This window comes from Halictus rubicundus, chromosome 3 (assembly GCF_050948215.1).
Source record: "Halictus rubicundus isolate RS-2024b chromosome 3, iyHalRubi1_principal, whole genome shotgun sequence".
Classification (NCBI taxonomy): domain Eukaryota; kingdom Metazoa; phylum Arthropoda; class Insecta; order Hymenoptera; family Halictidae; genus Halictus; species Halictus rubicundus.
In genome coordinates, this window is record NC_135151.1 from 7,158,568 (window position 1) to 7,184,514 (window position 25,947).

The 25,947-nt window shown below is 43.2% G+C and overlaps 1 protein-coding gene across 5 annotated transcripts in view; it reads right to left on the reverse strand.

Moving 5' to 3' along the window:
* The window catches only part of LOC143352522 (proton channel OtopLc), a 133,784-nt gene that overhangs the window by 92,938 nt on the left and 14,899 nt on the right, over nucleotides 1–25,947 (reverse strand). For 3 of the 5 annotated variants that reach the window (XR_013081954.1, XM_076785086.1, XM_076785087.1), the window contains exons 4-8: nucleotides 9,283–9,510; nucleotides 6,029–6,231; nucleotides 3,472–3,788; nucleotides 871–1,036; nucleotides 140–425 (exon numbers count right to left, since the gene is read on the reverse strand). Coding sequence is in view for 4 of the 5 variants with exons in the window: in XM_076785086.1 (XP_076641201.1) it covers nucleotides 140–425; nucleotides 871–1,036; nucleotides 3,472–3,788; nucleotides 6,029–6,231; nucleotides 9,283–9,510 (1,200 nt within the window). In the remaining variant the exon portion in view is untranslated. Of the gene's footprint in view, nucleotides 1–139; nucleotides 426–870; nucleotides 1,037–3,471; nucleotides 3,789–6,028; nucleotides 6,232–9,282; nucleotides 9,511–20,815; nucleotides 20,956–25,947 lie in introns of those variants that run through there. The other 2 variants (XM_076785089.1, XM_076785088.1) reach the window with 2 other exon arrangements.

Consider the following 25,947-nt stretch of genomic DNA (forward strand, 5'->3'; position numbering starts at 1 on the left):
ACTCGGGTATGTCTCCTGGACAATACACGAAGCTGGCAAGACCCGTGTTGTTGACATATATCGAGAATTCACTGTATTTGGAAAAATGTTAGGAAGAATTAGGACAATTTCTGGGGTCGATTAGAATTGTCGAAATTACCTGTAAGCGTGCGTGTGATGCCTGGATCCCGGCGGCACTTTCGGCTGCGTGAACGCGGCCTTGGAAATGTTCTTCCACATCACATACAGAATGGCGGCGCAGATTAGGCTGTACTCGATCGTACAGGGGAAGAGGAACGGACTGGCATCTTGCACCAGCGAGCCCATTATGTTGGTTCGCCTGCACTCAAACATGTGATGGGGTCCCTTCAGGCCTCTCGGCATCCTCACCTGTCCGCTATGGTGGTAGTACACGTGGCCACCGAAATGGAGACTGCCCTTTCCACCTAATTTCGAAACCGGTCTAATAAATAACACAGGACTACAAATCATAAAATGTTATAATTGTTGATAGTGATATACAGATATAATTCACCGTCAATTGATTTTAATACCTAAGAACAGTGATATTTAATTCATACAGGCCACTCACAGATCTACACACATTATTATAAAAAGCAAAGCACGCCTCTTGAACGACACAGGAGTACCAATAAATATTGATTAGTCTAATCCACAAGTGGTCCATTCAAAAGACAGCATCAACTATCATCTTGGGACTGTCACATGTATCAAAAAGGTGGCTTGTATGAATTAACTTTAAAAGCCGACGACTTCGAATCAGGAAAAGGTTTATTAAGAATTACGTTTCGGGACCGGAAGCAATAGCTCTTTGAATCAACCACTCATTCCAAAGTTTCAGTCGCAGTGTGGGCGCGTTACGAACCATACCTAATCTGTGGGAGATTCTCAACGACCCGTTCTCCGGGTTGTAGAATGTCAGTATCTCGTGTTTCGTTTCCTGGATCAGCACGTTCAGCCAGACAGACAGATTCGTGCCGATCATGTGCATCAGCCCGAAACGCGCGATCACCCGATGACGATAAACTTTCATTTGCTGTCGAAGTAAACAGAAATTAACATTAGCCTTCCCATTAGCCTTCTACAACATGGCCACTTTCTACTTCTACTTCGTAGTTCTCTCTCTTTTAATACCCCTTATTATTATTATTATTATTATAATCCCTGGATGTACTTGGGGAACTTCAAAGAAAGATGCTGGGGTTACGGAAGTTCGCTTCTCAATACACAAAGCGAAAAGAAGTCTCTATGATCTTCTTACACTTCCTTGAAAGCGCACCATAAACGGCCAATGCTTTTAATCCTTGTGCAAAGTGCAATTTGCCTTCAAGTCGATTCATACATACTTTCAAAGGTATGAAAGTTGCAGATATTTTTAAATCAATTTTCTTCCAATTTTCTGAAATTGGTTTTCAGGGTTATATACTGTAGACAACAACAGACTGTTATGCATTTATACAGGTTGTCCCAAAAATGTTGTACTTCCTTAAAAGAGGTGATTCCCGGGGTCATTTAAAGTAAGATTTACACAATTTAAAGAAGGGCAACATTTTTGGGACACCCTGTATATTTACCGTATCTATGACAACAATAAATATTAGCCACAAGACACAATATTTTGAAAAACTATAGACGAACTTTAGAACATTTCCATTCTATTTCCAATAGGTCGAAATTTTCAAGACAAGCACAAATAAATTATACACTTCTAACAAATAGACTGTGGATTTTATGCATTTTTGGCAGAGATGGGTAGGTGCAACGCTGTGAAAATTATTTAAGAATGTCAATTTATTATTTTCAGCTTGTTGAAAAATGAAATATCAACTTGACTCCAGTGTTTTGCAATTGACGCAGATAATTTTCATTTTGCACAAAGATTCGCAATCTAGTGATGAAACGGAGCGGTATTCTACAAATACCTAAAAGCGTAGGACTAAAATAAAAATTCTATAAACTGTCAAAAGATTTGTCCAAAATTGAAGGGCTCCGACACAGGGTTCCGATGCAGGGTACATTTTAAATTTTGTTCTTGTATAAATATACAGTGTGTCCCACGAACTCTGTCCACTTGAATATCTTGGTTATTTCAAAGCAATACGAGAAAATGTTACTTACAGAAGTTGTAGGGTTTAAGAAACTGCATAATATGGTATAAATGATATTCTTCTTGCAACTGGAGGCATAGCGAAAATATAGAGCTTACCTTTGTTCTTTAAATGGAATGTCCAATTTTTTATGCTCGATTTCGATAGATTTACGTATTCTCAGTATAAAAGTACTAAAGTGTATGTCTGTACGTAACATTTTCTCGTATTGTTTAAAATAACCAAGATATTCAAGTGGACCGAACTCGTGGGACACACTGTAGATGTATATTATACAATGTACCTGTTCTTTACTAGACTCCGAATATGATGAAATGATGAAAAACCCCAGAAAAAGGTCTATGAACCCCAGAAATGAATAACTTGTGCCCCGAAGAACAAAAGAAGAGTTCCAAAAGAAACAAAGAGTCCTCCTCAGAAAGAATAAAAGCCGCCGTGACTTTCAGATGAAGAATCCTCATAGTCTCTGCAGATCGGGCTGCTTCTAACAAACGATTACCAACGTTTGCTATGCAGGGGATCAGTGGAGCAAAGTTCCCGGTGCAGTCTAGGCCCAATACCTAGCGCAATAGAGGAATAATTCGATTCCGTCGAGAACGAGATATTCATCCGGGGGCAAAGGAAAGAGCAAAGCTTCTGTAATGTAAAGTGAAGCACCGACCACCCGGATTCTGCTCGCGTTCCAGCATTAGTTTCAGGGTTGTTCACCCTTCCGTTTCATTAACCTCTCCTCGGTCTGCATCGACGCTTTCGCTCTTTCGTTAGGCTACGCGGCAGAACCGATTTCTGCAACATCGACGAGCTCTTTCTCTCTCTTTCTCTCTCTCTCGTTATTTTTAGACCCTTCAGCTAGGCAGGAGAAAGGACGAGTGGCTCCCCTTCGACGATTTTGAAGGGACTCCTCGCGCACTCGCTCGGTGAAAAAAAATTGCATCGCGAACCGTGAGAGAAGCGAGCTGGATTTACTGGGAAAATGGAACAGACCTCGCGATTATCGATTGCCTTTATGGTTACGACTGAAATGACCCAGCCAGGCGACCGGAATTCGTCCGTTGTCTGCTGATTTAATTTGGTTGATACGGTGCTGAGTCTATATCCGGCCGAGGGCTCTATTTAAATTGCAAGGGTTGTTAGCCGATCGTCCCGTTTGCTATTTCTGGGGATGATTCGGAGATTCCAGAATATCATTTGATCAATCTTCGTTATCCAATCTTTCTTTAACCTTGCACAATACGATGATCTCTAAAACAAGGATTGCCACCCCCACGACTATCCCTAAATTTTCTAGAAAAATCCCAGAGCTCGTCCAAGTACCTTCCGAGAACCTCCCAATCAAACGTTTATCGTTAAGTTCTCTGCTTACCTCGTTGTTCAGAAATATAAAGTACATCTGGATGAAGATGAACGCCATCCTGGTCGCGGGGGTGAGTGCGAGCATGATGTTATGGCATTTGGTGTTCTGCTCGAGCTCGAAGTATTGTCCGAACTCGAGGCCCGAGTAAATCATGGACCCAATCCCGAAGGCAACGGCTCCCATCCTTAGGTAGAAACTGCCATAATGTTGGGCTGGCCTGAAGGTGGTGACGTGAGGGCAGGCGGCGTCGGCCGCGTCGCTGTCGCCGCCGGCGCCGCTCGACGATCTCGACGAGTCCAGGTCGCACACGTCCTTTCGCTTCTCTTCTTATGTAAATTTATGGTAATCGGCCGGTTAAGATTAATGCGAATCGAAAGCGAGCCTAGCGAGCTTTTCGGAACCTGCGATATCCTCGCCTTGCCCTGAACAAGCTGACCGGTTCTTGAAAGACTATTCCTTCGCGCCGTTCGACACTAGGTTTACGGAGCATTAAAAGTGAGTATTTTACGTTAATTTATAAAAATACGAAGAATGTCTCTATCCAAGTTTTCAACCATTTTTTAAATAATATATACCTAAGGGAATAAGTTTGTTGAGTAATACCACGTAGATGGATCTTCACAATCTCAATAATCGTAAATTAAAAATATTAGAAACCGTCATTTTGACGGGTCCCGTAAACCTAGTGTTAAGTCTCAGCTTGTCTTTGACAAGGGTGGCCAAGGACCTGGTACGATTAAGCGGGATTTGGATTAGGGGTGTAAGCGCTGGTTGAGTTTTGAGTCTAAGAGGTGCGAAGTTGGTGTGCTACTTGGAGGATTATTACTAGACGGCGGATGTTCTGCATTTGCAACATAAATGAGTAGATCAAATGCAAATTAGTGAACGCGCTTAACACTTTGAACGCCCAACTAGAAACCCCCATAATTCCATAAAATCAAAGTAAGTTATTTAATGAAATAAACATTGCAAAAAATTAAATGTATGATACTGAGTAATCCTCCAACTTTCTTGCACGTTACAGATCCTAATCGAGTTTAGTACAATGAATATATCAACGTAAAAATTCATTTTAAAACCTGCACAAATAATTCCGTCACCCACATATGGGTGACGTGGCGACGAACGTGTTAAAGGGTTTGAAAATACAAGTTTTATTTTGCATAACAATCGCCAGTTTAATAATTATGCTTGATTTTTGGGGATCGAGAGGTGAATCTTAATAATTGATAGATCAACCGCGGGAGACAGAGGAATTTCTTTGAACTTCTTCGAGGATGCTCGCACACATCTGTGAATTTAGTTTTGGTTTAACAGAAAGCAGAATAGTTTCGAATTTTTTTCAATGTCTTTCCTGTCTGTTTAATTCTAAAATCGACTACTGAAGCCACCCTTTAACACGTTGACTGTCGAGCAATCACTCCCAAAAGATCCCACAAAATCAAAGTAATTTAGTCGTAATCGAAACCGCAAAGTCAAATCGCAACGATTATTTCTTGAACTCTTCTAGATCGTAGAAATCTTGATAGAGTTCAGTTCGAGCAACTGTATTGTGAACAAAAATAATTTTTAAAAATGGACGAAAAATTGTGGAACCCATATATGACCAACATAGCTGTCAACCTGTTAACTCTATACTATTTACCTAACTGCCTCTACCTAAATTTATATTGATGAATAGCTGTTTCCTATATCGTGTATAATTTCCTGAGTATGATATGAAGAGTGCAGACATTCATTTTTATTTCTAACTTTTATTGTATCCTTGAAGAAGTTATATAAATTTATATTGAAAAATAGCTTCATCCAGTATCTTGTATCATTTCCTAAATATGATTTGCAGCGTCCAGACGTCTGTTGCAGTGTGTTATGATGTCTAGAACAATGATACTTCTAAATTTGATTGTGTCCTTGAAGAAGTTATTTAAATTTATATTGATAAATAGCTTCATCCAGTATCTTGTATCATTTCCATGATATGCAGCGTCCAGACGTCTATTGCAGGATGTTATGATGTCTAGAACAATGATACTTCTAAATTTTATTGTGTCCTTGAAGAAGTTATTTAAATTTATATTGATAAATAGCTTCATCCAGTATCTTGTATAATTTCCTAAATATGATATGCAGCGTCCAGACGTCTGTTGCAGGATGTTATGATGTCTAGAACAATGGTACTTCTAAATTGTACTGTGTCCTTGAAGAAGTTATGTTCTTATGCAGATAGAGGCTAGCGTTTCGGTTAGTAGCATTCCTCAGATTATGGTCAACGAAAGTGGCGTAAGGAAATAGAAAAACTGATCGCGAGAGGAACGTGGACGTTCCCCGGAATCGTAAAAGTCCGCGTGGTGTACCGGAAGTGAGAGCGTTCGCGGGCCAGGCGCTTGTCTGTCAAGAAAGGCATTACCTACTCGTGAAACAACAACGCGCGGCAGAGCTACCTGAAACGTCGACTCGAAGAAATTTCACTCGGATACACCTGGATTCACTTGGATCGATACAAGGTGTAACAACCAGCAAAAAAGAAACAGCGTGGATTGCAGAACATCTTCAATCGTCAACTTACTCGTTTTCGGTTTACTGTCGCGCAGCAAGGTGGCGTAGGTGTACACGAGGAAGATCATGCTGCCGAAGTACAGGTACAGGTAGAATCCCTCGTAGAACGACGGCGGGATGTAGGTGGATATTACTTCCGCCATGGGAAAGGCGATTCCCATGACGACCAGCAGCTTTCCGTACAGGGCGCTGAACGTCGTCGCCAGGGCGTCGCTGCCGAAAGAAGCGGAAATTATCCTTCAACGAGGTCTGTGTCTCGAGTTTAAAAGAGAGAGAGAGAGAGAGAAGAGTTGATTCCTTCGATAGGGAAATAGGATTATTTCCGGCGCATACCTGTTGTGAGTTACGTCCTCGAGCATCTTACCGCGGTTTCCGGTGTGAACGTTCATCACGAACGAGTGAACCATGGTTGACATAGCGATTTATCCACTGGTCGATCAACTGTCTTTTAAAGTCGACAAATAGAACTTGAGACGGACTCTACAGGTTCAAAATGTGATCTTAGGTTCTCTTGGAATTGTTATTATACGGGGTTGAGTGCTGTTTCTCGAGTTTGAATGTAATCGATGAAGGATTTTGTGCATTGCCGAGGACAATGAGTAGACGGGATTTAACCCTTTGCACTCGAAGCTATTTTAACTCCAAAACGAAAGATTTCTTCCGATCTAGAATATTTCCCTTCTATGTATTTTTTTTTTTCATGATATATGTACGAAAATGATGAAATTTACTCGTTCAATACTGAATCGTTTAGTAATTTATTAAATACAAATAAATATAATAATGTAAAGAATATTTTAAATAATCATACAGCAATTTTTAGTGGCACCTTACAGTTGCCATTCGAGTGCTAAGGGTTGAAACAGCAACGAAGTAACTCTCCAGTAGATAAAGCGTTAATGGACAGACCAGAAATTCGTCGGGGCAGGTGTGTGGATCGTAGGGAAACGTGGTTGTTCTCAAATGAAAAAGTTACGCGGTCCGGTTCCCCGAACGAAGCCTCGGTGCAGATACCATTGGCCGCAAATACACCCACCCCCGTAAGAATTGGCTCAATTACGGGTAATCGCGTGGCCGGTCGTGCGCGCCCACGTGTGTGTGTGTGCGTGTGTTTGATTCATAAAGTACCGGTAATTGCAGCGCAGACGTCGGTCAGGATAACCCGGAGGATCACGTGAAATTTCCGTGGTGACCGGCATATGTATTCCCCCCTTTGCGTTAATTCGCGCGGAATGGAAACGAGTCAAGATGGAATCTCGGACGATCGTTATCCCGATCATTATCGCGACGCCCTGCTTTTAGGATCAATCGAGGCTCGGTGGATCTGTGACCGATCATTTGCGAGACGAGATAATGCCGGGCCGAGGGTCGTTCTTTATTGGCTGCTGATACTTTCTTGATTTGTACAATTATTATTTGACATGTAACAGACAAAACTCGTTCTCCCTCGATCTATCTATAAAAATAATCTTTGATTATTTTCATTGTTCTTTCATTTCAGAAGTTTGTAGAATGTCACAGAAAAACATTCTCTGACATGTTACAGCTTAATTTAACACTAAACATACCACGGTCAAAATGACCGGTTTTCTATTTCACAATAATTGAATTTATAAAAACGTTTTCATAGGAAATTACGGAATTGACTTCTTTATTCAAGCACATATTATAACGAAAATCGTACAAGGTTTAATTAAATCCAATCTTCTCCATTCTATAAGACGTTTCATATTTGTATGTTTTGTGATTGGTAGGTTTAGTGTTAACAAGTTGCATTTTGCTAGTAAATTGCGACGCAATCGAAGTGAAATTGAACAATCTACAGTATTTTGATCTTCGGAAAAAGCACAAACAAGTGAATCACACTTGTCTCGTTAACAACAGAAAGGCACGATTGATGTGTATGCCAATTTGAACGAAAAATAAATTAATGTATTTAGAATTTGTTAAAAAATTCGCACGGTTGGGTCATTGTCGCGAAAATCATGGTACACTCGGAGGACGAATAAAGATTTCCACATGAGACTCTGTCAGGTACACCCGGACGTGTTCGGTCGAGCGGTCGTTAAGTACAGGTGCACGTGCGTCGTCGAGTGCACATCAGGTGCACCTGCACCGAGCGTAAGTTTCGGTGCAATGAACGTTTGCATAGGTTATTTCCATTCGTGTTTGTGTTTCTAAATGCGACCAGCATCAAAATGTCTGCTTTTAATGTGATTCTAAGTACTAGCGGGTTGCACCAACGTCCTGTTTCATTTTATATTTAACAGGAATGCTTCCATGCACGGAAATAAATTAATATAAAACACGACACTAACGCGGGAACTTTGCATTTCATAATTGTATCTGTAAATAAGATGACAGCAACAGCAGTGTACAAATCCTGACATTGACGGAACCATTCAGTGCACGTGTACTCAAAGACCGTTCGAATTTTATACTTTCGATTGACGCTTCCAAGAAGATTATCTATCCTCGTTGCACCACGGATTCTCCAGCACTCTGTGCAATTACCATCCACCGAGCACCAGTGCAACGTCTACAATCGCCAAATTCAACGAAACCGCGTTCAACAGCCACAGTTCCAACATCGAAAGCCCAAGCCCAATCTAGCATCGAACAAATCGATCAAAAGCAGCCTTGCACGACCGAAAAGAAAGGATCACGTCATAGCGTCGACACCGAAATCCGACAACCACAAATCCCGTACGCGCCGCCTCGCACCGGTAATCGTTCGAATACTAGTAGCAGTTTGAAATTCATTGCGTACCCCTCGCTACAGGTCACGGACGTGATTAATTTACGTCCACGTAACCTATTTCAACGCCTGTGCCCCAAACGGAAAGAGCGGTGGTACCTCGATCCCCTAAATCACAGTTAAACGATCAAAGACTCGTGCTGATCGATGCAGGAGCGTTGCGAAGCCACCAGAAACCATCAGACATCACGCTCGTGTCTTCAAACTCCTCGCAGAGCTAGTTTCGTATAAAGACACTCGCGAATGACGATGACTTCACGCCAATGCCTTCTGGCGAAGCTAGCTATGACACTCGTCTAGCCACACCGATCTCTTCCGACCCCTGCCGAATTGTCAAATCGTTGAACAGCGTGTAATCTCTTTGAGAAGCTGCAAGGAAAGCTCAACGAGGACAAACGCAATTGGCAGGTCTCGGACTTTAGAGGCACGAAGAGAAAGTTACGCAAGAAGCAAGGGGCGACGAGAGGCAATGAAAAGAGGTAATAGAAAAGGCTCGATCGACTCACCATCCAAGCTTCTTCCACTTCCGGTCCTCGGCGGCGTCGAGGAAGGTCGGGGCCGGGTAGCAGACCGCGGAAATCGGCTGCGAGGAGCATGGCAAGGCCAGGGCGAACTGGTGTGGCCGATGGGTGCGGGAGGGTGAGCTGCTGCTGTGTCTAGACAGCGTTTCCGGCGAGACGATCACCGCGGACGGCGAAGCCGGCGACGGCAGCGCGGCCTGCAGTCCTGGCCAGCTGAACAGAGAGATGAACCGTGTTTCCTCATTATTTCTATCCTGTCCTTGGCCGATCGATTCGTCGTCTCTCGGTATCGGCGGCTCAATTACCGGGATAATTACCAGCCACGATCCCCGGGGTACCTGAACTACGTCAATAAAGCGATACACTTTCCCTGTCCCCCTTAACAATCCCTCTCCTACGCTTCCGGTGATCCTCGCGGTTGCGTCACGTTGTTATTCATACGATCAACCTGTTTCTCGCGAAAATCGAACGAATACGCGCGACCACCTACTTAAGGATGACCTTTGACCGTTTGGGGATGACGCGCGTGCGTCGTGAATAAATTTGATAAACGTAGTCAGATTGTTAGGCATGATACACTTTCAGTCATTATTTCTTGCCTTCTAGAAATTGAGGATGGCTAGGAATGATATCGAACAGTCTAAATTACCTATGCTAATATCTTCTTATCACCGTGCGTAGTTTATCGTACAGGAAGAAACTGATTTTCTAAAGTTAGGTGTCCCCGAATGGTTAAAGATGAGTATGTACCATTTTAGCAGTTTTCTCGAATCTTCATTTTGTGGAACCGGTCAATCTAGCAAACGAACGAAGTGTACCCTGGGGAAGAACAATATTTAGAGATACTGGTCGATTGTAAATTGCAAATTAGGCCCGCCTAATCGACCCAATTAGACCTGGTCCATATGCGTCTGCTCTCCCCCATCTCCTTCTATGTACACCCCCGTTCGTTGCGATGTTTAAGCGATTATAACTTCGTGACAAAAAATCGTACAGCCATCTACCCAGGCTCGTTTTAAAGCACGAAACTACTACTTTAAAAATACCTCCTTAATTTTTTCCTATGATTTTTGCACGCATCGTAGTACGAGACAGAATGCGGATAGATCTTTCTCGCCAAAGAAACATTTCTTTGGAACTTCAGACGTCTCCACGAGGATGGATAAATTTTGTCCTGCCTGAGCCCAGCGTATACTTGAAGACTAAAGCTTCAGCTTGAAAATGACGCCTCAAAAATTGCTCTACGATTTTTCTTAGCCGTTCTATCAAAGTCTGTGCAACGTAATGCACTAAGTGGATTATATTGATGGGAAGAGAATATAGTATCTAGATATTTTACGTATAATTTGTTACAAACATTAATATGTCTGACCGTTCAAGAATCGTATAAACTTTTCAGCAATATAAAAGTGGCAGACAACTTCTTCGCATTCAGTTAAAAAATAATTTGGACGATTGCAAACGATCGCATCAAATCGCAGAGATCCGACAGGGTCATTTCAATTGCATATGAATCTATGCATAAAATGCAAGCAAAAGGGTTAACTCGGCACGATATGGAAAATTTTGCCAAACCGTTTGCTGGTTCATAGAAGCTGTAATTGTCCTCTCGTATTCAGTTTCTAAAGTAAATGGCAGCGTTAATTCGCTCCCAGAGGCGGAGCGTATCTTCCAAGTTCTTTGTCGTTGGAGCATAGGGAGCTGGAAAGTTTGGAGGTAACGAGTAGCACCGTGGACTGAAGGAACGCTTCCTGAGATAGTTGGGCTAGATTTATGCGCTCTTGATTGAACCATTTGCATTCAGAAGCATTTGCACGCGCGTTCAACTGCTTAGCACAGATGGGTGGATAATTATACAGTCATTAGCGGGCTGCGAATCTGCTTTCATGCATTCATAACTTCTCTCTTTATAAACTCCTTCTTTCCCCATGAAAAAAAAAAAGAAAAATAAAACCGTGGTTGAATCTCGTGAAGTTTTATGCCACTTTTATCCCTTGGTATAACCACTGACACGGGAAATAAAATTTTATGGTATTGCGGTCCTTCTGGATTTCAGTGCGGAGAGAAATTTGCATAATTGGCATCGAGGCACGCTTCCAAACGTACACTATGTCTCTCATAAAATGAAATGATTGCCGTTAATACACTGTGGATTTTTAGACAGCGGATTTCACGCGTTTATGTCAAAAATGAATAGTGTTATCGATTTATTCAAACGTATCCAGCGACAGATGCAGCTAAATTTTCTTTTGCATAAAGAACCGCAGTCTAATCGTTCATAAAATTTTCTATCCGTTTCTCGGAAGAAGAGAAAATTGTAGGACGTCAAACAAAGCGATACAATTCATCCAAAACACAGAACTTATTCGTTCCACTAATTCTCTCAGTCCAGCAGTAAGATCCAAAAGTTTCTGTCTCGGGGAAGCCTTATTCTTTCGGATCACAGTGATACCGTCCGTTTCTTAAAATTCAATCGTTCTGGCCGCATGCAGTGCTCGGTTACTTTCCCAGCAGCTGAACGAGTCCATTACTCGATTGGACTCGACGCGATTCAATCGGGAGCCGGTGGAACGTTCCCGGTGCTCGAGCAGCGCTAATTAAATGAGGACCCCAGGACCGCCCCGGGGCGACTCAGATTTAATCGTCCCCCCCCCTCCCCCCGCCTGTTTCCGTCGATCGGATTCTTCGAGTTCCCATACGAACCCGAAGAAGAAGCCCGAACGAACCCGCGCGCGAGCCGTGTCCGCGGCCCTCGTAATTCGTTTAACAGAGTTTCCGCTGGCGACTCGCCCATCGGAGATACGCTTCAACCGGCAAACTCGCAAGCCTCGCAGCCGTGAAACTGCCTGTCAACTCGTTAAATCGCGGCGACAAATGGCCCGGAAAACTTTCCCCTCCCAAAGCACTCTGCGAGCGCGCCGACAATTTCGCTTGCGGAATCGCGGAACTCCTGATCGAATTAACTGCGAACCCACAGACACTGAAAGTGAGTGATAATATACCATAAAAATAGGAGGACCGAATGTATTTAGCCTTTGTGCGATTTCTATTGTAACCTGTGCTTGAGCGACATGCTTTTTTAAAAGAGAGGTGGATTCTGATAAAAATGTTGAAGGTAAAAGCGTAGTCTTCGCATCTTTTCTTTATCTTCCTCTTGTTCTGTAATGTTTCAGCTTTAATTTGAAGAAGAAAGTTTCGGCCGCTCTGTCCCAATTCTATTAAAAGTTCTGCGATCTTTATCATGATATGTATGCGGCTCTGAATGACTTAGCAGACACTTTTTAAACATAGGTCAACTTTAATAAATATTTTCGAGGCAACAGTGTGCTCCTCGTATTTTTTCGTTATTCTTCTCGTATCACGCAATGTTTCAGCTTTAATTTAAACAAAGTTTCGCCCCTCTATCTCGATTCTATTAAAAGTTCTGCGATCTTTATCATAATATGTATGCGGCTCTGAATGACTTAGCAGACACTTTTTAAACATAGGTCAACTTTAATAAATATTTTCGAGGCAACAGTGTGCTCCTCGTATTTTTTCGTTATTCTTCTCGTATCACGCAATGTTTCAGCTTTAATTTAAACAAAGTTTCGCCCATCTATCTCAATTCTATTAAAAGTTCTGCGATCTTTATCATGATATGTATATGGCTCTGAATGACTTAGCAGGCACTTTTTAAACATAGGTCAACTTTAATAAATATTTTCGAGGCAACAGTGTACTCCTCGTATTTGTTCGTTATTCTTCTCGTATCACGCAATGTTTCAGCTTTAATTTAAACAAAGTTTCGCCCCTCTATCTCGATTCTATTAAAAGTTCTGCGGTTCCACCGCAAAATCGCCCAAGCCTTACCAGCAAGTAACTCGAAACGGGTTGCAATTAACCGTGTCGCGAGAAATGCGTTTCCGGTCGCGTTCCTAACCGATTAAGAGGCTCTAGCAGGGTCAAAATTATCTAGCCGGAAATGAATGTTCAATTTTCCATAGCTCCCTAAGATCAGAATCGCGAGCAAACAACGCCGAGGCTGAACAGTGTGCGCGCGCGAAGCGGCTTGAATTTGTCTGACCGGACGGTGTTCCGGTTAACAACGATAGAGGAATTGGCGATTGTTGATTTCCAAATGAAACATCAGCAAGATCGACGTCGAATTTCGCGACGCCCTCCGTTCGTTCAGTCGTTGTCAGCGCAAGTTTCGGTGGACCCGAAGGGGAGCAGTCTCTCTCTCTCACTCGCCTATAATTTAAGGTCAACGCGGTGCCATAACGCGTTTGATACACTTGTCACATTGACACTGGCTGCAGGAAGAGGCCCACTATCGCGCGAACGAACGGTTTCGTGCAGCGTCATTAAAGCGACGACTTTCCAACCGCACGGCCGTTTATCTAATGATAATCCAGCCCGATCCCTCTAATCTGACAGTCGGCGAAATACGGCCGGCCAGTTTCTCACACGTGGCCGCTCGAGACTCGCTCCTGAGCCCCGGGAACCCCGTGAAATTGAAAAGCTACCCCCGTTATCATGGAATTTACGCCGACGAGTTGTCCTACGGTAACCCTCTAGCACCATGCAACGAAACGCTTGTTTTCTTGGACGTCGGCCAGAATTCGAAATTGCGAAATTCTGTACTACAGCTTCGCTGAATCTCTGTTAATTCGGTTGCTGCGTAAACAAGAATGAAATACAATATCCCCGACAGCAATCTATTTTTTACCGTTCCAGTGATTAGTATGTTCTCTGGCGGTCTTCGTTTCGGTAACAGCGTTCACGGTTATGGACGCTTTAACACGTTGACTGCCGTGTCACCCGTATGTGGGTGACGGAATTATTTGTTCGGGTTTTAAAATGAATTTTAACGTTAGTATATTCATTGTAACGAATTTTATTAGGATCTGTAAAATGCACAAAAGTTGGAGGACTACTGGATATCATACATTTAATTTTTTTCAATTTTTATTTCATTCAATAACTTACTTTGATTTTATGGAATTATTGGGGTTTCTAGTTTGGCAGTCAAAGTGTTGAAATATTTGCTCGCCTTTCTTGAAAAGGTTTACGTCCCGTCATACGGGCACATGGTACAATAAAAGTCGCAAATTGTTTTTAAATTGAAGCTGAAACATTGCAGATTAAGAGAAACATAGGGGAAAGGAGTGACCATAGTATTATAAAACAGTCGAAAAATCACTGACCAGAAAAATCCCATAATTTGGCCAATAATTAAATAATAAAGTACCCTGTTGAGTTCGAACAGTGAATGGCTCACTTGCATTATTAAATGAACATTAACGCAGTGATTTGCTTCCCGGTCGCTGTATCGATTACAATCATTAGCACTTCGGCTCGTTTCCCCCGATTAACGAGATCCGAAAGAGCACACAGAACACTATCGACGCCCCCATTGAAAGTTTTCTAATTGCTCTCGAAAGCAAGAGAGAACGGGTCCGCCGCTGCTCGAGCTTTTCGCGCTCAATTAAAACGCGATATTCAAGTTGGCAAAATGGCCCGCATTGGTGACACAGTTTGCATTCACCGTTCCTCGCGGGAAGGGGAAACTGTGCGAGAAGTCGAGCTACTCCGTTTTCCGGGAGCATGAAAAGTAACGAAAACCCTCGGAGCCTAGCAGCCCCGCGAATGGTCAGAGAAAGATGGCGTCGGGGAGCTGCTTAATCGAGGAAATTAAAAAAGTTACGCCCTCTAATTACTCGCGACTCTGAACAGAGAATGGAGAGGGGAGAAGCACGAAGTGTCGCTGGTCTCGTGGTCTCGGGAAGAAATAGAAACGCGGAAAAAGTTATTTCTCGCGACACGGTTAATTGCGACCGGCTTGCTTGCTGGTAACGAGGCTGGACATTTTCCGATAACAGTGTTAAACTTTTAATAGAATCGAGATTGAGTTAAAATTGAAACGTTGCGGAATACGTGGGGTACAATTTAAAATAATATGGACGACGTTGGAGTTCCATAAAAAGACTGCGGATTTTGTGCATTTATGTCGAAAATGGGTTTTACGCATTTACGAGGTAAATGAGAGGTGCAATTTAATGCAGCGGACAGATGAAGAGATTTTAAAAATATCAATTCTGTCGGCTTTAGCTGATTATAATCGTTAAAGAAAGAGTGAAATTTCTATTTCGCTTCTGTTTTCCACAGCTTATACAATGTGTCCCACGAATTCTGTCCACTTTAATATCTTGGTTATTTCAAACAATACCAGAAAATGTTACTTACAGAAGTTGTAGGGTTTAAGAAACTATGATACATAATATGGTATAGTAGTATGGAGGAGTAGAGAAGATATAGAGGCCACCTTTGTTTTTTTAAATGGAATGTCCAATTTTTTATGCTCGATTTCGATAGATTGGCATATTCTGAGTATAAAAATACTAAAGTGTACAATGTATGTACACATTCTATGTACAATTCTTATTTTAAGATCTACTCATAAAGAATAATATTCGAAGAGAATTTTCCACCGTTATTGGACGTAGCCCTTGAAATAATATGACTTTGTTCTTAGCAATTTTTGTAGAAAATCAAGGAAACAACGGAGATCAGCAGCACCGTCTAGCTATTTTCTTTTTGCTTGTTTCACTATGAAGGAATCTCAAGAGGATAAATTATTTCGCCACGATATTGCGTCGCCACGTATCAACGCGAAATTTCCAATTTACCGCGAAGTGGATTCGAGATCTAAGGGATGGGGGTGTAACACCTTCGACGTTCCACGGGAAGGGATTCTTCGAGTTTTCCACGGAAAATTTATTGCCTGCAACGTGGTAGATGCAATATTAATGTATTGGGTGGAAAGCATTTTTACTATGTAGCGTAAAAATTTTTACTGTGTTTCTTCTGTATGAGAAATCTACCCTCGTCTTACTGGTTTATGATTATTCAGACACCCTGTGTAACTCCATTTCCAGTAATATTCTGTTAACATTGACTAGTATTTTTCAGAAAAGTGTAATAAAACAAGACTCCAGCATTGTTCTCCTGCAATTTCTTCTGCTTTCATCCCCTAAATTAAACTCAACCTTCCAGTCTACTCCCTCGACTAACCAACAGACATAAATTACCACAACTACCACTATATCTACAAAGAGCACCTCAACAAAGACAAGAGGACCTCACCGCAAAGTCCTCGCCATTAAGAATAATCAACATTCTGTGCATCGTAGTGCCATATTTTTCCTCGCAAGACCAACAATGATCCAAAAGGATCCCCCGTGCCCGGAACAATGCACCGGTTAGGTTTGCTCGGAGTTACAAAGTCAAATACTCGTGGTATCTCGCAAACGACAGTAACCAATTGTCGAGGAACAGGGTCAAGCACCTCTTTCTACTATACTGAAAGGGGTTGAGGTTCCCCGAGAACGATCCACGTCTAATATTCTAAAAGCTTCGGCTCACCGTCGACGAAATATGCGCGAAAGTAACCATCCCGCGATCATCCCCGTTGAAAGGCGTGAGGGATGATCCGGGTTGACGTCTAAATATATATATATATATATATATATATATATATATATATATATATATATATATCAGAAATCGGGCGATGGTTGTTCCGCGCGTTTAAGAAGGTAAACGAGCTCCGCTGCGTAAAGCGACCTACCCCTACGAGGCCGATAGTAGAGAGGGATGTGGAGGAGTTTCGTCCTTTCGACGAGATAGGAGGGTTGCGAGGGTTCGCAGCGCACGCACCGTCAGAGATGAGCGAGGGGAGCGTGTACTGGGTGTCTCTGAGAGATTGTAAAAATTCTTAGATCGACGGAAAAATTATTGCAATTCGTTCACGTCAAGATCGGGGAGCTTTGTGCGGAATAACAATTGGTAAAGTTGATTGTGGGGAACAGAAGTCACCCTTAAGTGGACCTTCAAAATGTACTTTAAAAAGGCAACGATTCTATTGCATTATATTTAATATTCATCTGTATCGATGTAATTAAATAGGGACGCAGCGAGGTATTAAAATTTCGTCTAAATCCACAAATAGATATAATATTATTTATCGTTACACATTAAATAATTGTTAGCATAAATATGAGTGAGCCCTAATGGTTCAATCAAGGGTTATCCCTTCACTTGTCGCATAATCCTTATTCCAGTATCCATTACAATTAGAATGGTGGAAAATCTAAATCAACCCATTACAGTAATTCCGCGACATTTATCATCCAGGTCTTAGCGACATTTATAGAGAAATCACAGTATTATCCTTTTTATAAGGCCAGTTAATGCTAATATGATAGTTAGGTCTGGTAGGTCTGCGTTGAAAAGCGATCAGAATGTCTAGTGAGAAAGAGAGAGGGAGAGAGAGAAAATGGGCAAAGGAATGAGACAGAAGAGAAGAACCAGTGAGAGAGGGGTGAAAAAGTCGAAATGATCATCCGAAAAAATCGAGAACCCTCGCAAACGTCTCAGAACCTGGATCCATCCAGTTTGATGTGCTAGGGGCTGAAACATTAGACACGCGTACAGGAACACCCTGTACACTGGGAGAAAGGAAGAGAAAACGAAAGAAGTGAGATAGGGGTAGGAAAAATCGGAATAATTTTCGGAAAAAAATCGAAAACCCTCGCCAAGGTCTAAGAACGTTGATCCTTCCACTTTGATGTTCTAGGGGTGGAAACAGTGGCTCCACGTACCGGAACACCCAGTATAGAGGGAGAGGGACAGAAAACGTTCGAAGGGGTGAGACAGGGGTGAGGGGGCAGTACGAGGGGTAGAGGGAAGAAACAGAGGGGTGAGGAGCTCGTCTCTTGGCTTGGAGCTTTTTGAAATAATCACGTAGTGTTGGAGAAGCAGAGAAGCGCGAGAGGGTGTTGCCGGACGAGAGGGATGCTCTTGTGGAGGGGCGCGAGTGGGCACTGAGGGGTTGATTCAGTGGCTGAGTGCCGTTCCCTCATTGTGGGACGAGTGTATCCGTGGCTCAAGGACTCCGGGCACCCCTGTTTCGGTGGCTACCTCCTCCCCAGAGGGGGTGTATACCCCCCAGGAATCTCCTCTAGGTGTATCTTCTGTCTCTTCTTGCCCGGCACTCGAACTCGAAACGGCTCCTCTTTTAATCGTTCTTCCGCCGAACCCGCCTAAATACTCCGTAAACGTTTTTTTTCCCTTTTTTCCAGCCCTCTCCCTCTCCCTTCCTCCCCTGTTTCCCAAAGGGGTGGGAAATGTGAACGGGCGGTTGGGTTTTCCCCGATTATTACAGCAGAGCCACGATCCCCGCCAGGGGATTATGCTTTCGACGTTTCGCCGCGGGTCGAGTGCCCGCTCTTGACGAGCTTCGAGGGTCCGCTTCGTGACCGCGAATTTTTTAACGCCGCCGCGCGAGCCTAATTGTCGGATCGAATCCGATTCTTGATCTGCTATAGTCCGCCGGGGAAGCTGATGGCGGGTTTACGGGTAATTGTGACCGGGAGCTCGAGGATTTTCTGATTTGTTCGCCAGTTACGCTGAACGAGCACTGTAAAGTAACTTAATCGTCCACCGAGAGGTAGTGACCATTTTACAAACTTAGGATGTTGTCTTATTTTTAAGAGCTTCGTCTATTTTCTCAATCCTTGGGCGATTGCCTTTAATAATTTATATTGGGTTTAATGAGAAGATTGATCTATACAAGGTAAACATGTCTAGAAAAAATTTATAAATACGTATCGTTTTTGTTCGACGGATTGATAATTGTTAAGTCCGCCTAAAATGTCTGATTTGCGAAAGGTTATAACTACACCGCGGATCTTCGTGCAAAAGAAAAATTTTCTACGTTGATCGCTGCGAACGCGAGCTAAACGACAATGTATTTCTTTTTTTTTTTTAATAATTTTAATAAATCGACGATAATACAACAGCGTTCTTGAAATATTGTTACGTCTGCATAACACATTTTTCTCATACACGCATAACAGCTGCAGCTTATTTATAACAACTTTCTTGTGTTCTTCAAACAAATACGATACAACCACAATTTTCCTATATTGTTCTGAAGAAATACAAACACAACTGGGTGAATGATAATCGTACAACCTTACGAGAGAACAAACATTAAGAACCCCTCAATCAAAATACCTAACAATCCTGTGCTAATATCTTTCTTCACCACCGTACACATGTTTGAATAACTCGCTCTGGATAGCAAGCTGAACCAGAGTTGTAAATGTACTAACGAGAGACTCCCAAAATATCAATATACCCGCGAGTGACCCAGCAGGTTTCAACCAAAAATCGCGTGTCCAAGTATTCGGCAAAATCTCGCGGCGCAGGAAAATACCTTGCAGCTCGGATATCAGTGAATCACCTAACCGAGAGAGACAGAGACTGCATCGTTGGAAATTCTGTCGGCAGAACGCCGAAAGAATTCTATTCGCTTCGGGGCGGATCGGGCGCCGGGAAATTTCAAGAACGCGTTCATACATCCGGCGCGGCCCGATCGAAATTCCCTAGGGAAAAGCACGCGAAGCATACGGAGGACGCGGAGACGCCGTCGGGCGATCCTCGGGGCACCGTGGAATCGCAGACGATGTGCGTGCGCGATTCCCGGATTCCCAGAAAACGGAGGGGACGAATTACAGCGGTGCTGTTTCTCGAAAGCTGGCCGTATTCAATCATTCAATTTGAACATTCAGAATCGCAGATTTCTCGTCTACACGTCGGTGCGTCGAATGCAAGTTGAATTTTTCAAATACGCTGATTGGTTATCGAGATACAGGTCGTCGAAATTGATGGAAGTTGACGGAATTTCTCCCTAATGTCATGAAAATCGGAGAATGTTCAATACTTTCATTGCCGAACAGAAAACCTCAAATATTTTGCAATTGTAGTGAGTTATTTAATGACTAGACAGCGGATTTTATGCATTTATGACAAAATAGAGAGGGCGTAATTTCAACAGTAAAAGAATTAGATGTCCTTAATAATGCCGTTATATTATTCTCAGCCTATTATTCTACTTCGTTCCAGTTTGTAGCAATTCAGGTGGAAAGTTTTTATTTTGCATAAAGATCCGCAGTCTATTAATGACATAAAAATTGAAATTTGCAATGTATGATACTGTCTGCTCCTTCAACCCTTGCATTTAACGAGTTCTAACTAAACTTGGTACAATGAATATATTACTAGATAAATAATTCCGTCACCCATGTACACACGGCACACCAGACAACGTGTTCATGTGCAAAGAAAAGTTTGAAGCCTACTTTAGCCAGCAAAGATTGTAAGTAGGTTTATACGTATACGTGAAGGATGCAAATGGTGGAAGCTGGTCATTCTAACTACACAATCTAACACTCTAATAGGGAATCGACTTAAAAACAACAACAACGTTTGTACAACGTTTATACCAGCAACGTTAGACCCACAATTGTGCATTTCCGTATGTAAGACATTCTAATTCCAGAAACACGATTTTTACCAATTCCTACGAAAGTGGTAGAAAATGACGAATGTCGGGCAGCTTTTCAAGAATTGGCACCGCTATGCAAGATCCCCTGATCGATCAATGATCGAGAGAGGATCTCCTGAGTACCTGAGGGAGGTCTCCTTGATGAGCATATCCGTGACCCTGTCGTTTTCCAAGTCCCAAGACCTAGAATTTCTAGGTGAACAGGTGTAAGCACCGGTGCAAGCACTGAGTCACGGCCCTGCGGCTCGTGTCACGACACTCACGGACCCCGCATTAGAAACTGAGGGGCCCCGGCTAACTCCCGCGACACTCTCCGACAACGACCGTCCATTTTGCTCGCTCGTTCTTTCGTCTCCTCTTCTCTCCACGATCCTCCTCGCCACCGTATCGTCTACGGATACACGGCCGTTTGATAGCGGGCTCGTTACCCGAATCAGACTCGCAGTGGCGTAAGACCGGTTTCACACTGTCCGATTTTCGCCTGTCCAAATTCCCAAATTAAATGCTGATCGATCACCGGCTGGCGTAAACGACCATTTCCGACCTCTTCATTATTCTTCTTGCCGTGCAATCTTCCTAATACGTGATCGTTCACTACGGTGGTCCTTACCTATAGGGGCCAAAAATTTTGTTCAGGTCTTCTCCCCCCCCCCCCCTATATTGCGAGACTTGGAAATTTGGAAGCAATCGGGTAACGGGAACGCGTGCCGCAGTTTGCGTTGAAGTTTTTATAATTGTATTTCGTTATTTTGGGAAATATCGTTAAACGTTTTTCAACGATAGTCACTGTCTCGGATGAATAATGACGAGATTTACGTTTTACTTCTAAAAGTATATGCAAAATCTTTAAATTATCATTAAATACAGTGTACAAGATGCAACAACGGCTGATGTCGCTGAAATTTATGTGAGTGGTAGTTCTCGAAAATATATATTCGCAAGTATTGTTTTCGACCGACCAGCGTCCATGTTGAAAGGGTGAAAACAGCCCTTAAAGTTTGTGCAAAATGAACGATTGTAACGGGCGTTCTCGCTGTTCTCACTGTTGAACACCGCTCAAAATGCGGAACAATTTCCAGGAAATGGCTCGGGGAGCCGAGGAGATGGATTCATCGATCCCGCAGGATCCCGCCAATACGCGATGGCCGATTGATTAGTGGATACAGCGAGTGAACGGGTTATTTCCTCGTTTGGCGAGGCGTTGGCTACTAGGGTTTCGAATCGTCGCGATTAATCGTCGGTGTAACATCAATCTCCATCGATCTACGGCGGTGGATCCGCGGGTTGGCCCCGTCCCCGGCGAACTCGATTACTTCCGGCGGATATCGAACGTGAATTCGTGAACGCACGAGCGGCCAACGGCGCCGAGGTTAATATTGACCTGTCACTTCGTTACGGCCAACGGGCGACCTTCGTGATCGTCTCTCCTGCTCCCGTGTCTTGTCCAGACTCCCATCCCGTGTCTCTCCTCTCTCTCTCTCTCTCTCCCTCCCTCCCGCTCTGCCTCTCACTCTGACCCTCTCTCTGGCTTTCACCGGAACCCCGTACTCTCCTTCGTCCGGAGCAAGGGAGACTTGTTCCGTCGATTTACATGCAGATTTGATCAGCAACCTCCACAGTGTCCTCTAAAGCACACCGATCCTGAGAGGATCTTGTGCGCAGCGCAAGGTAGCCCTTTTCCCTTCTTCCGACGGATGCCACCAAGGTGAGAACTCGCTTACAAAAGAGCGAAGAGGGAGACGAGAGAGAGAGAGAGTTTCGTCCGAAGTTCGAGGGCCCGCTGAACCGATATCGGAGATAAAGATAAGAATAAAAGGGCTGCTGCCGCGACGACGATGCCTGGGGTAAGATATGCGAGATCCGTGCCAAGTTCAGCCCCCTGTGGCCTATACTGATCGTTACCGAGTGTGCCGTCTACTGCATCCTGCTGGTGCAACATTCACAGGTGCACGAAAAGGAGAAAGTCCTTGGGGATCGAGCTATCAACCCTTGACGCTCGAGTGTTGACCTGAGGCGCCACTAAAAGTTGCTACATCCTCATTCAAAGTATCTTTTGTAGTATTAAATATTCTAGGTCGGTTTCGTTTCCGAGTTGAAAATAGTCCCATGTACAAAGGTTTAACCCGTCGTGTCTTACAACTCAAGACAAAATGTAGCTGAATTTGTAGCTGGAGATATTTTCTAACGCGCGCTACTCTCGATTTCATCCAGAAAACTCATCCAATGGCATAAAAATGCTTGGATGCCACTGCATGCGCATCGTCAATTTTTGACCTACTTCTAACGCTTATATTACCAAATATCTGCATAATCTCGTTAGCTTACATTGAACCTTCCCCTTTCGAATGAGCCCTTTCCCAGCGAAAAATATTCTCATATAAGGACCGAAAAGTTGGAGCACGTAAAACCATTTTTCGACTGTTTTTGTCGGTAACGTGATCACCCTACCTTATCGCAAATCTACGGTTCAAACAGCGTAAAGATTAATAGAATTTAGTGACACGGTTGTACCATTTTCAACTGGTAAAAGTTAAATTCAATCTGAAGACCGTATGCAACTATAATCAATCTACACATAATTAAACCCCGTAGCTTGATAATCACCATCCCCAAGACACCCGCCCACCTTGGATCGCCTAATTTCGCTACGAACAACCGCGGACGATCCCGCGACGACAGCAATTAGTGCTCCGCCTAATTGATTAACTTCGCGGTTCCTTGTACAACATAATCGACAATCAGTGCACGACGTTCCATCGGGCGATTCCTCAGCACGGCGAATTATCGCAGCCGTGAGACTTGCAGTTCGCGGAAATAAATATTCGAAGACCATCCGTCAGCGACGAAACGAGATTTCGCGAGAGCTCGCAAGTCTGTGTGCGGGCCGGTGATTCCGTCTACAGCCCGGAACCAGAGTGGAAATTGATGGAGCAAAGTGGAGACGGTTGCGAAACGATTTTTCACGATCAAGTTCAATCGTCGCCGGTGTGTACAAACCGCCGCCATTTCACCGTTGCCCGGTGTTCCCTCGCTGGATACACAGGAGGAGCCGAGGGATGCGCGTTAATCGTGGACAGTGACTAATGTCCCGTGGCTGTGAATAGTGGCGGTGGTCATCCGAATGAAGAGACGAGGAGGAACGCGGCCGTTTAGGGGGAGCCGTAATTTACATCCTGACGTTACGCGCGAAGTACAAAGCGAGGAATAATTGGCGCGGATGCGGACGCGCCGCCGGAAACCTTCGCTGACTCCGCTTCGGAAAAACAAAAACATATTCGCGACGGGAAAGCTCGCGACGTCGCGTCGCGTCGCGTCGCGTCGGTCTCCGTTTCGACGGTTTCGTCGAGACCTAAAGCTGTGTCCACGCCGGAGCAACGTCGAGCAACTTTTTTGTCGATCCTTCTTGTCCCCTTCTTCTTAACATGTTCGCTAATACGTGACGTCTGTAATCTCACAGTTTACTTAAAAATAGTCAAATGAATTTAACGCACATCGCTGTTTAACCTCTCAAGCACTGTACGCCACTGTAGTGGTTTCCGTGGAAAGCATCAGTTTGAACGGTACGCCACTATAGTGGCTTCCGTGGAAAGCACCAGTTTGAACGGCACGAACCACTATAGTGGCTTCTGTGCCGTCCACGGCCAGGCCCGCCGTTCCTGGGAGACAGAGTTGCGGACGAGCGCGCCGTACAGTGGGCAATTTGGAGAAAATCGGATTCGAAATCAAGGAACTTTCGATAGGAATGAGGTAGAGCGATGAAATCTTTTTTAAATGAAAGCTGCAACTTTGTAGAATATGGGAAAAATAGGGAGATTATTACCATCCAATCATTTCAACGAAAAAATGACTTCATTAGTTTTCGTCACAAAAATCTATTTTTTGCAAAATCCTGAGGTCGTAGACAAATTTTGAAACCATATTTGAAATCAGCGTGAAAAAATCTACGGGAAATGATGTATAGCATGTTAAAAAAAAATTTTTTCCGCGCGTGGTATTGGAAAAACTAAAATTTTCTTGAATTTATGCGCGTTTAGCGAATTTTCTCAAGGTTAAAAAACGTTCGTACCACAATCTCTTTATTTTTCCCATATTCTAAAAAGTTGCAGCTTTCATTTAAAAAAGATTTCATCGCTCTACCTCATTCCTATCGAAAGTTCCTTGATTTTGAATCCGATTTTGTCCAAATTGCCCACTGTGCGCCGTACTGGGAGAGAGACTGGCGGACGAGCGCGCCTTGCACTACTTAACCCCTTGCACTACGATTTATTTTACGGTTTCAGTGACTAGAACTTTTTTGTAATTCGTAATTTCTTTAAAAAAAGAAGAAAATTTATATCTATTGTATGCGTATACATTCTTTACTAGTTGTACATTAACAACGCCAAAATAGAATTTTATTTCGGTTTAAAGGAAATTAATAACACACATATTTATTAGACTCTGTTCAGAAATTTCATCACGAGTGTGACTCGGTATTGTAGGGCAAGGGGTTAAGAGGTTAAACTCATAGCAGAAAGCATAATATTCAGAGAATCGATGACTTTTTTCTGCTAAACTGTTTTGATATTTCGCAAACGAAGTACGTTGCATTTTATGAAACGTGATGGAACAACAAAATAGCTGGCGCCGATGCCATAACGTGTCCAATGTAAACGCGGCTAAAAAGAAGAAGCCAACAAAGAGAGACAAAATGTTGCTCGTATGCTTCAGTGTGGACATAGTTTAGGACACGTTCATGTTGCAGCTGCGATGAATGGTCGGAACGATTTTTTTTTTTTTACAGCGAAGGATAGACTTCATTGTTTTATGACGGGAGTGTTTAGGTTGAAGCTGCGAGCGGACATTCAAACACATAATACTTCATCTTCTCTTTTCAACCTTAAGCTTCAGGAACCAACGATGACTATCGCTCAGTCGAGGAGGAACGAAACCTAGATCTCACGGCGGCTAAATGAGACCCAGAAGGCCACACGACTTACTTCATTCACTATGGCGTCAAAGGAATATGCAAATGGCGTTCACGTGCATTATGATTGCACACGCTAGAAGCCAGTGAACGAATTCGAGACAAACGCGAGACACAAGATTCAATTTCGAAGAGAACTATGCACGCTATAGATTTTACAGTTTGACGAGACACTATACATTTAGAATACAATAAAGATCAATATCAAGCAAATCAATTGATTTTGACAGGCTGGTAGCGAGGGGAGACTTCCTATAAAAAAAAGATCACAATGGAATGATTGTGGACA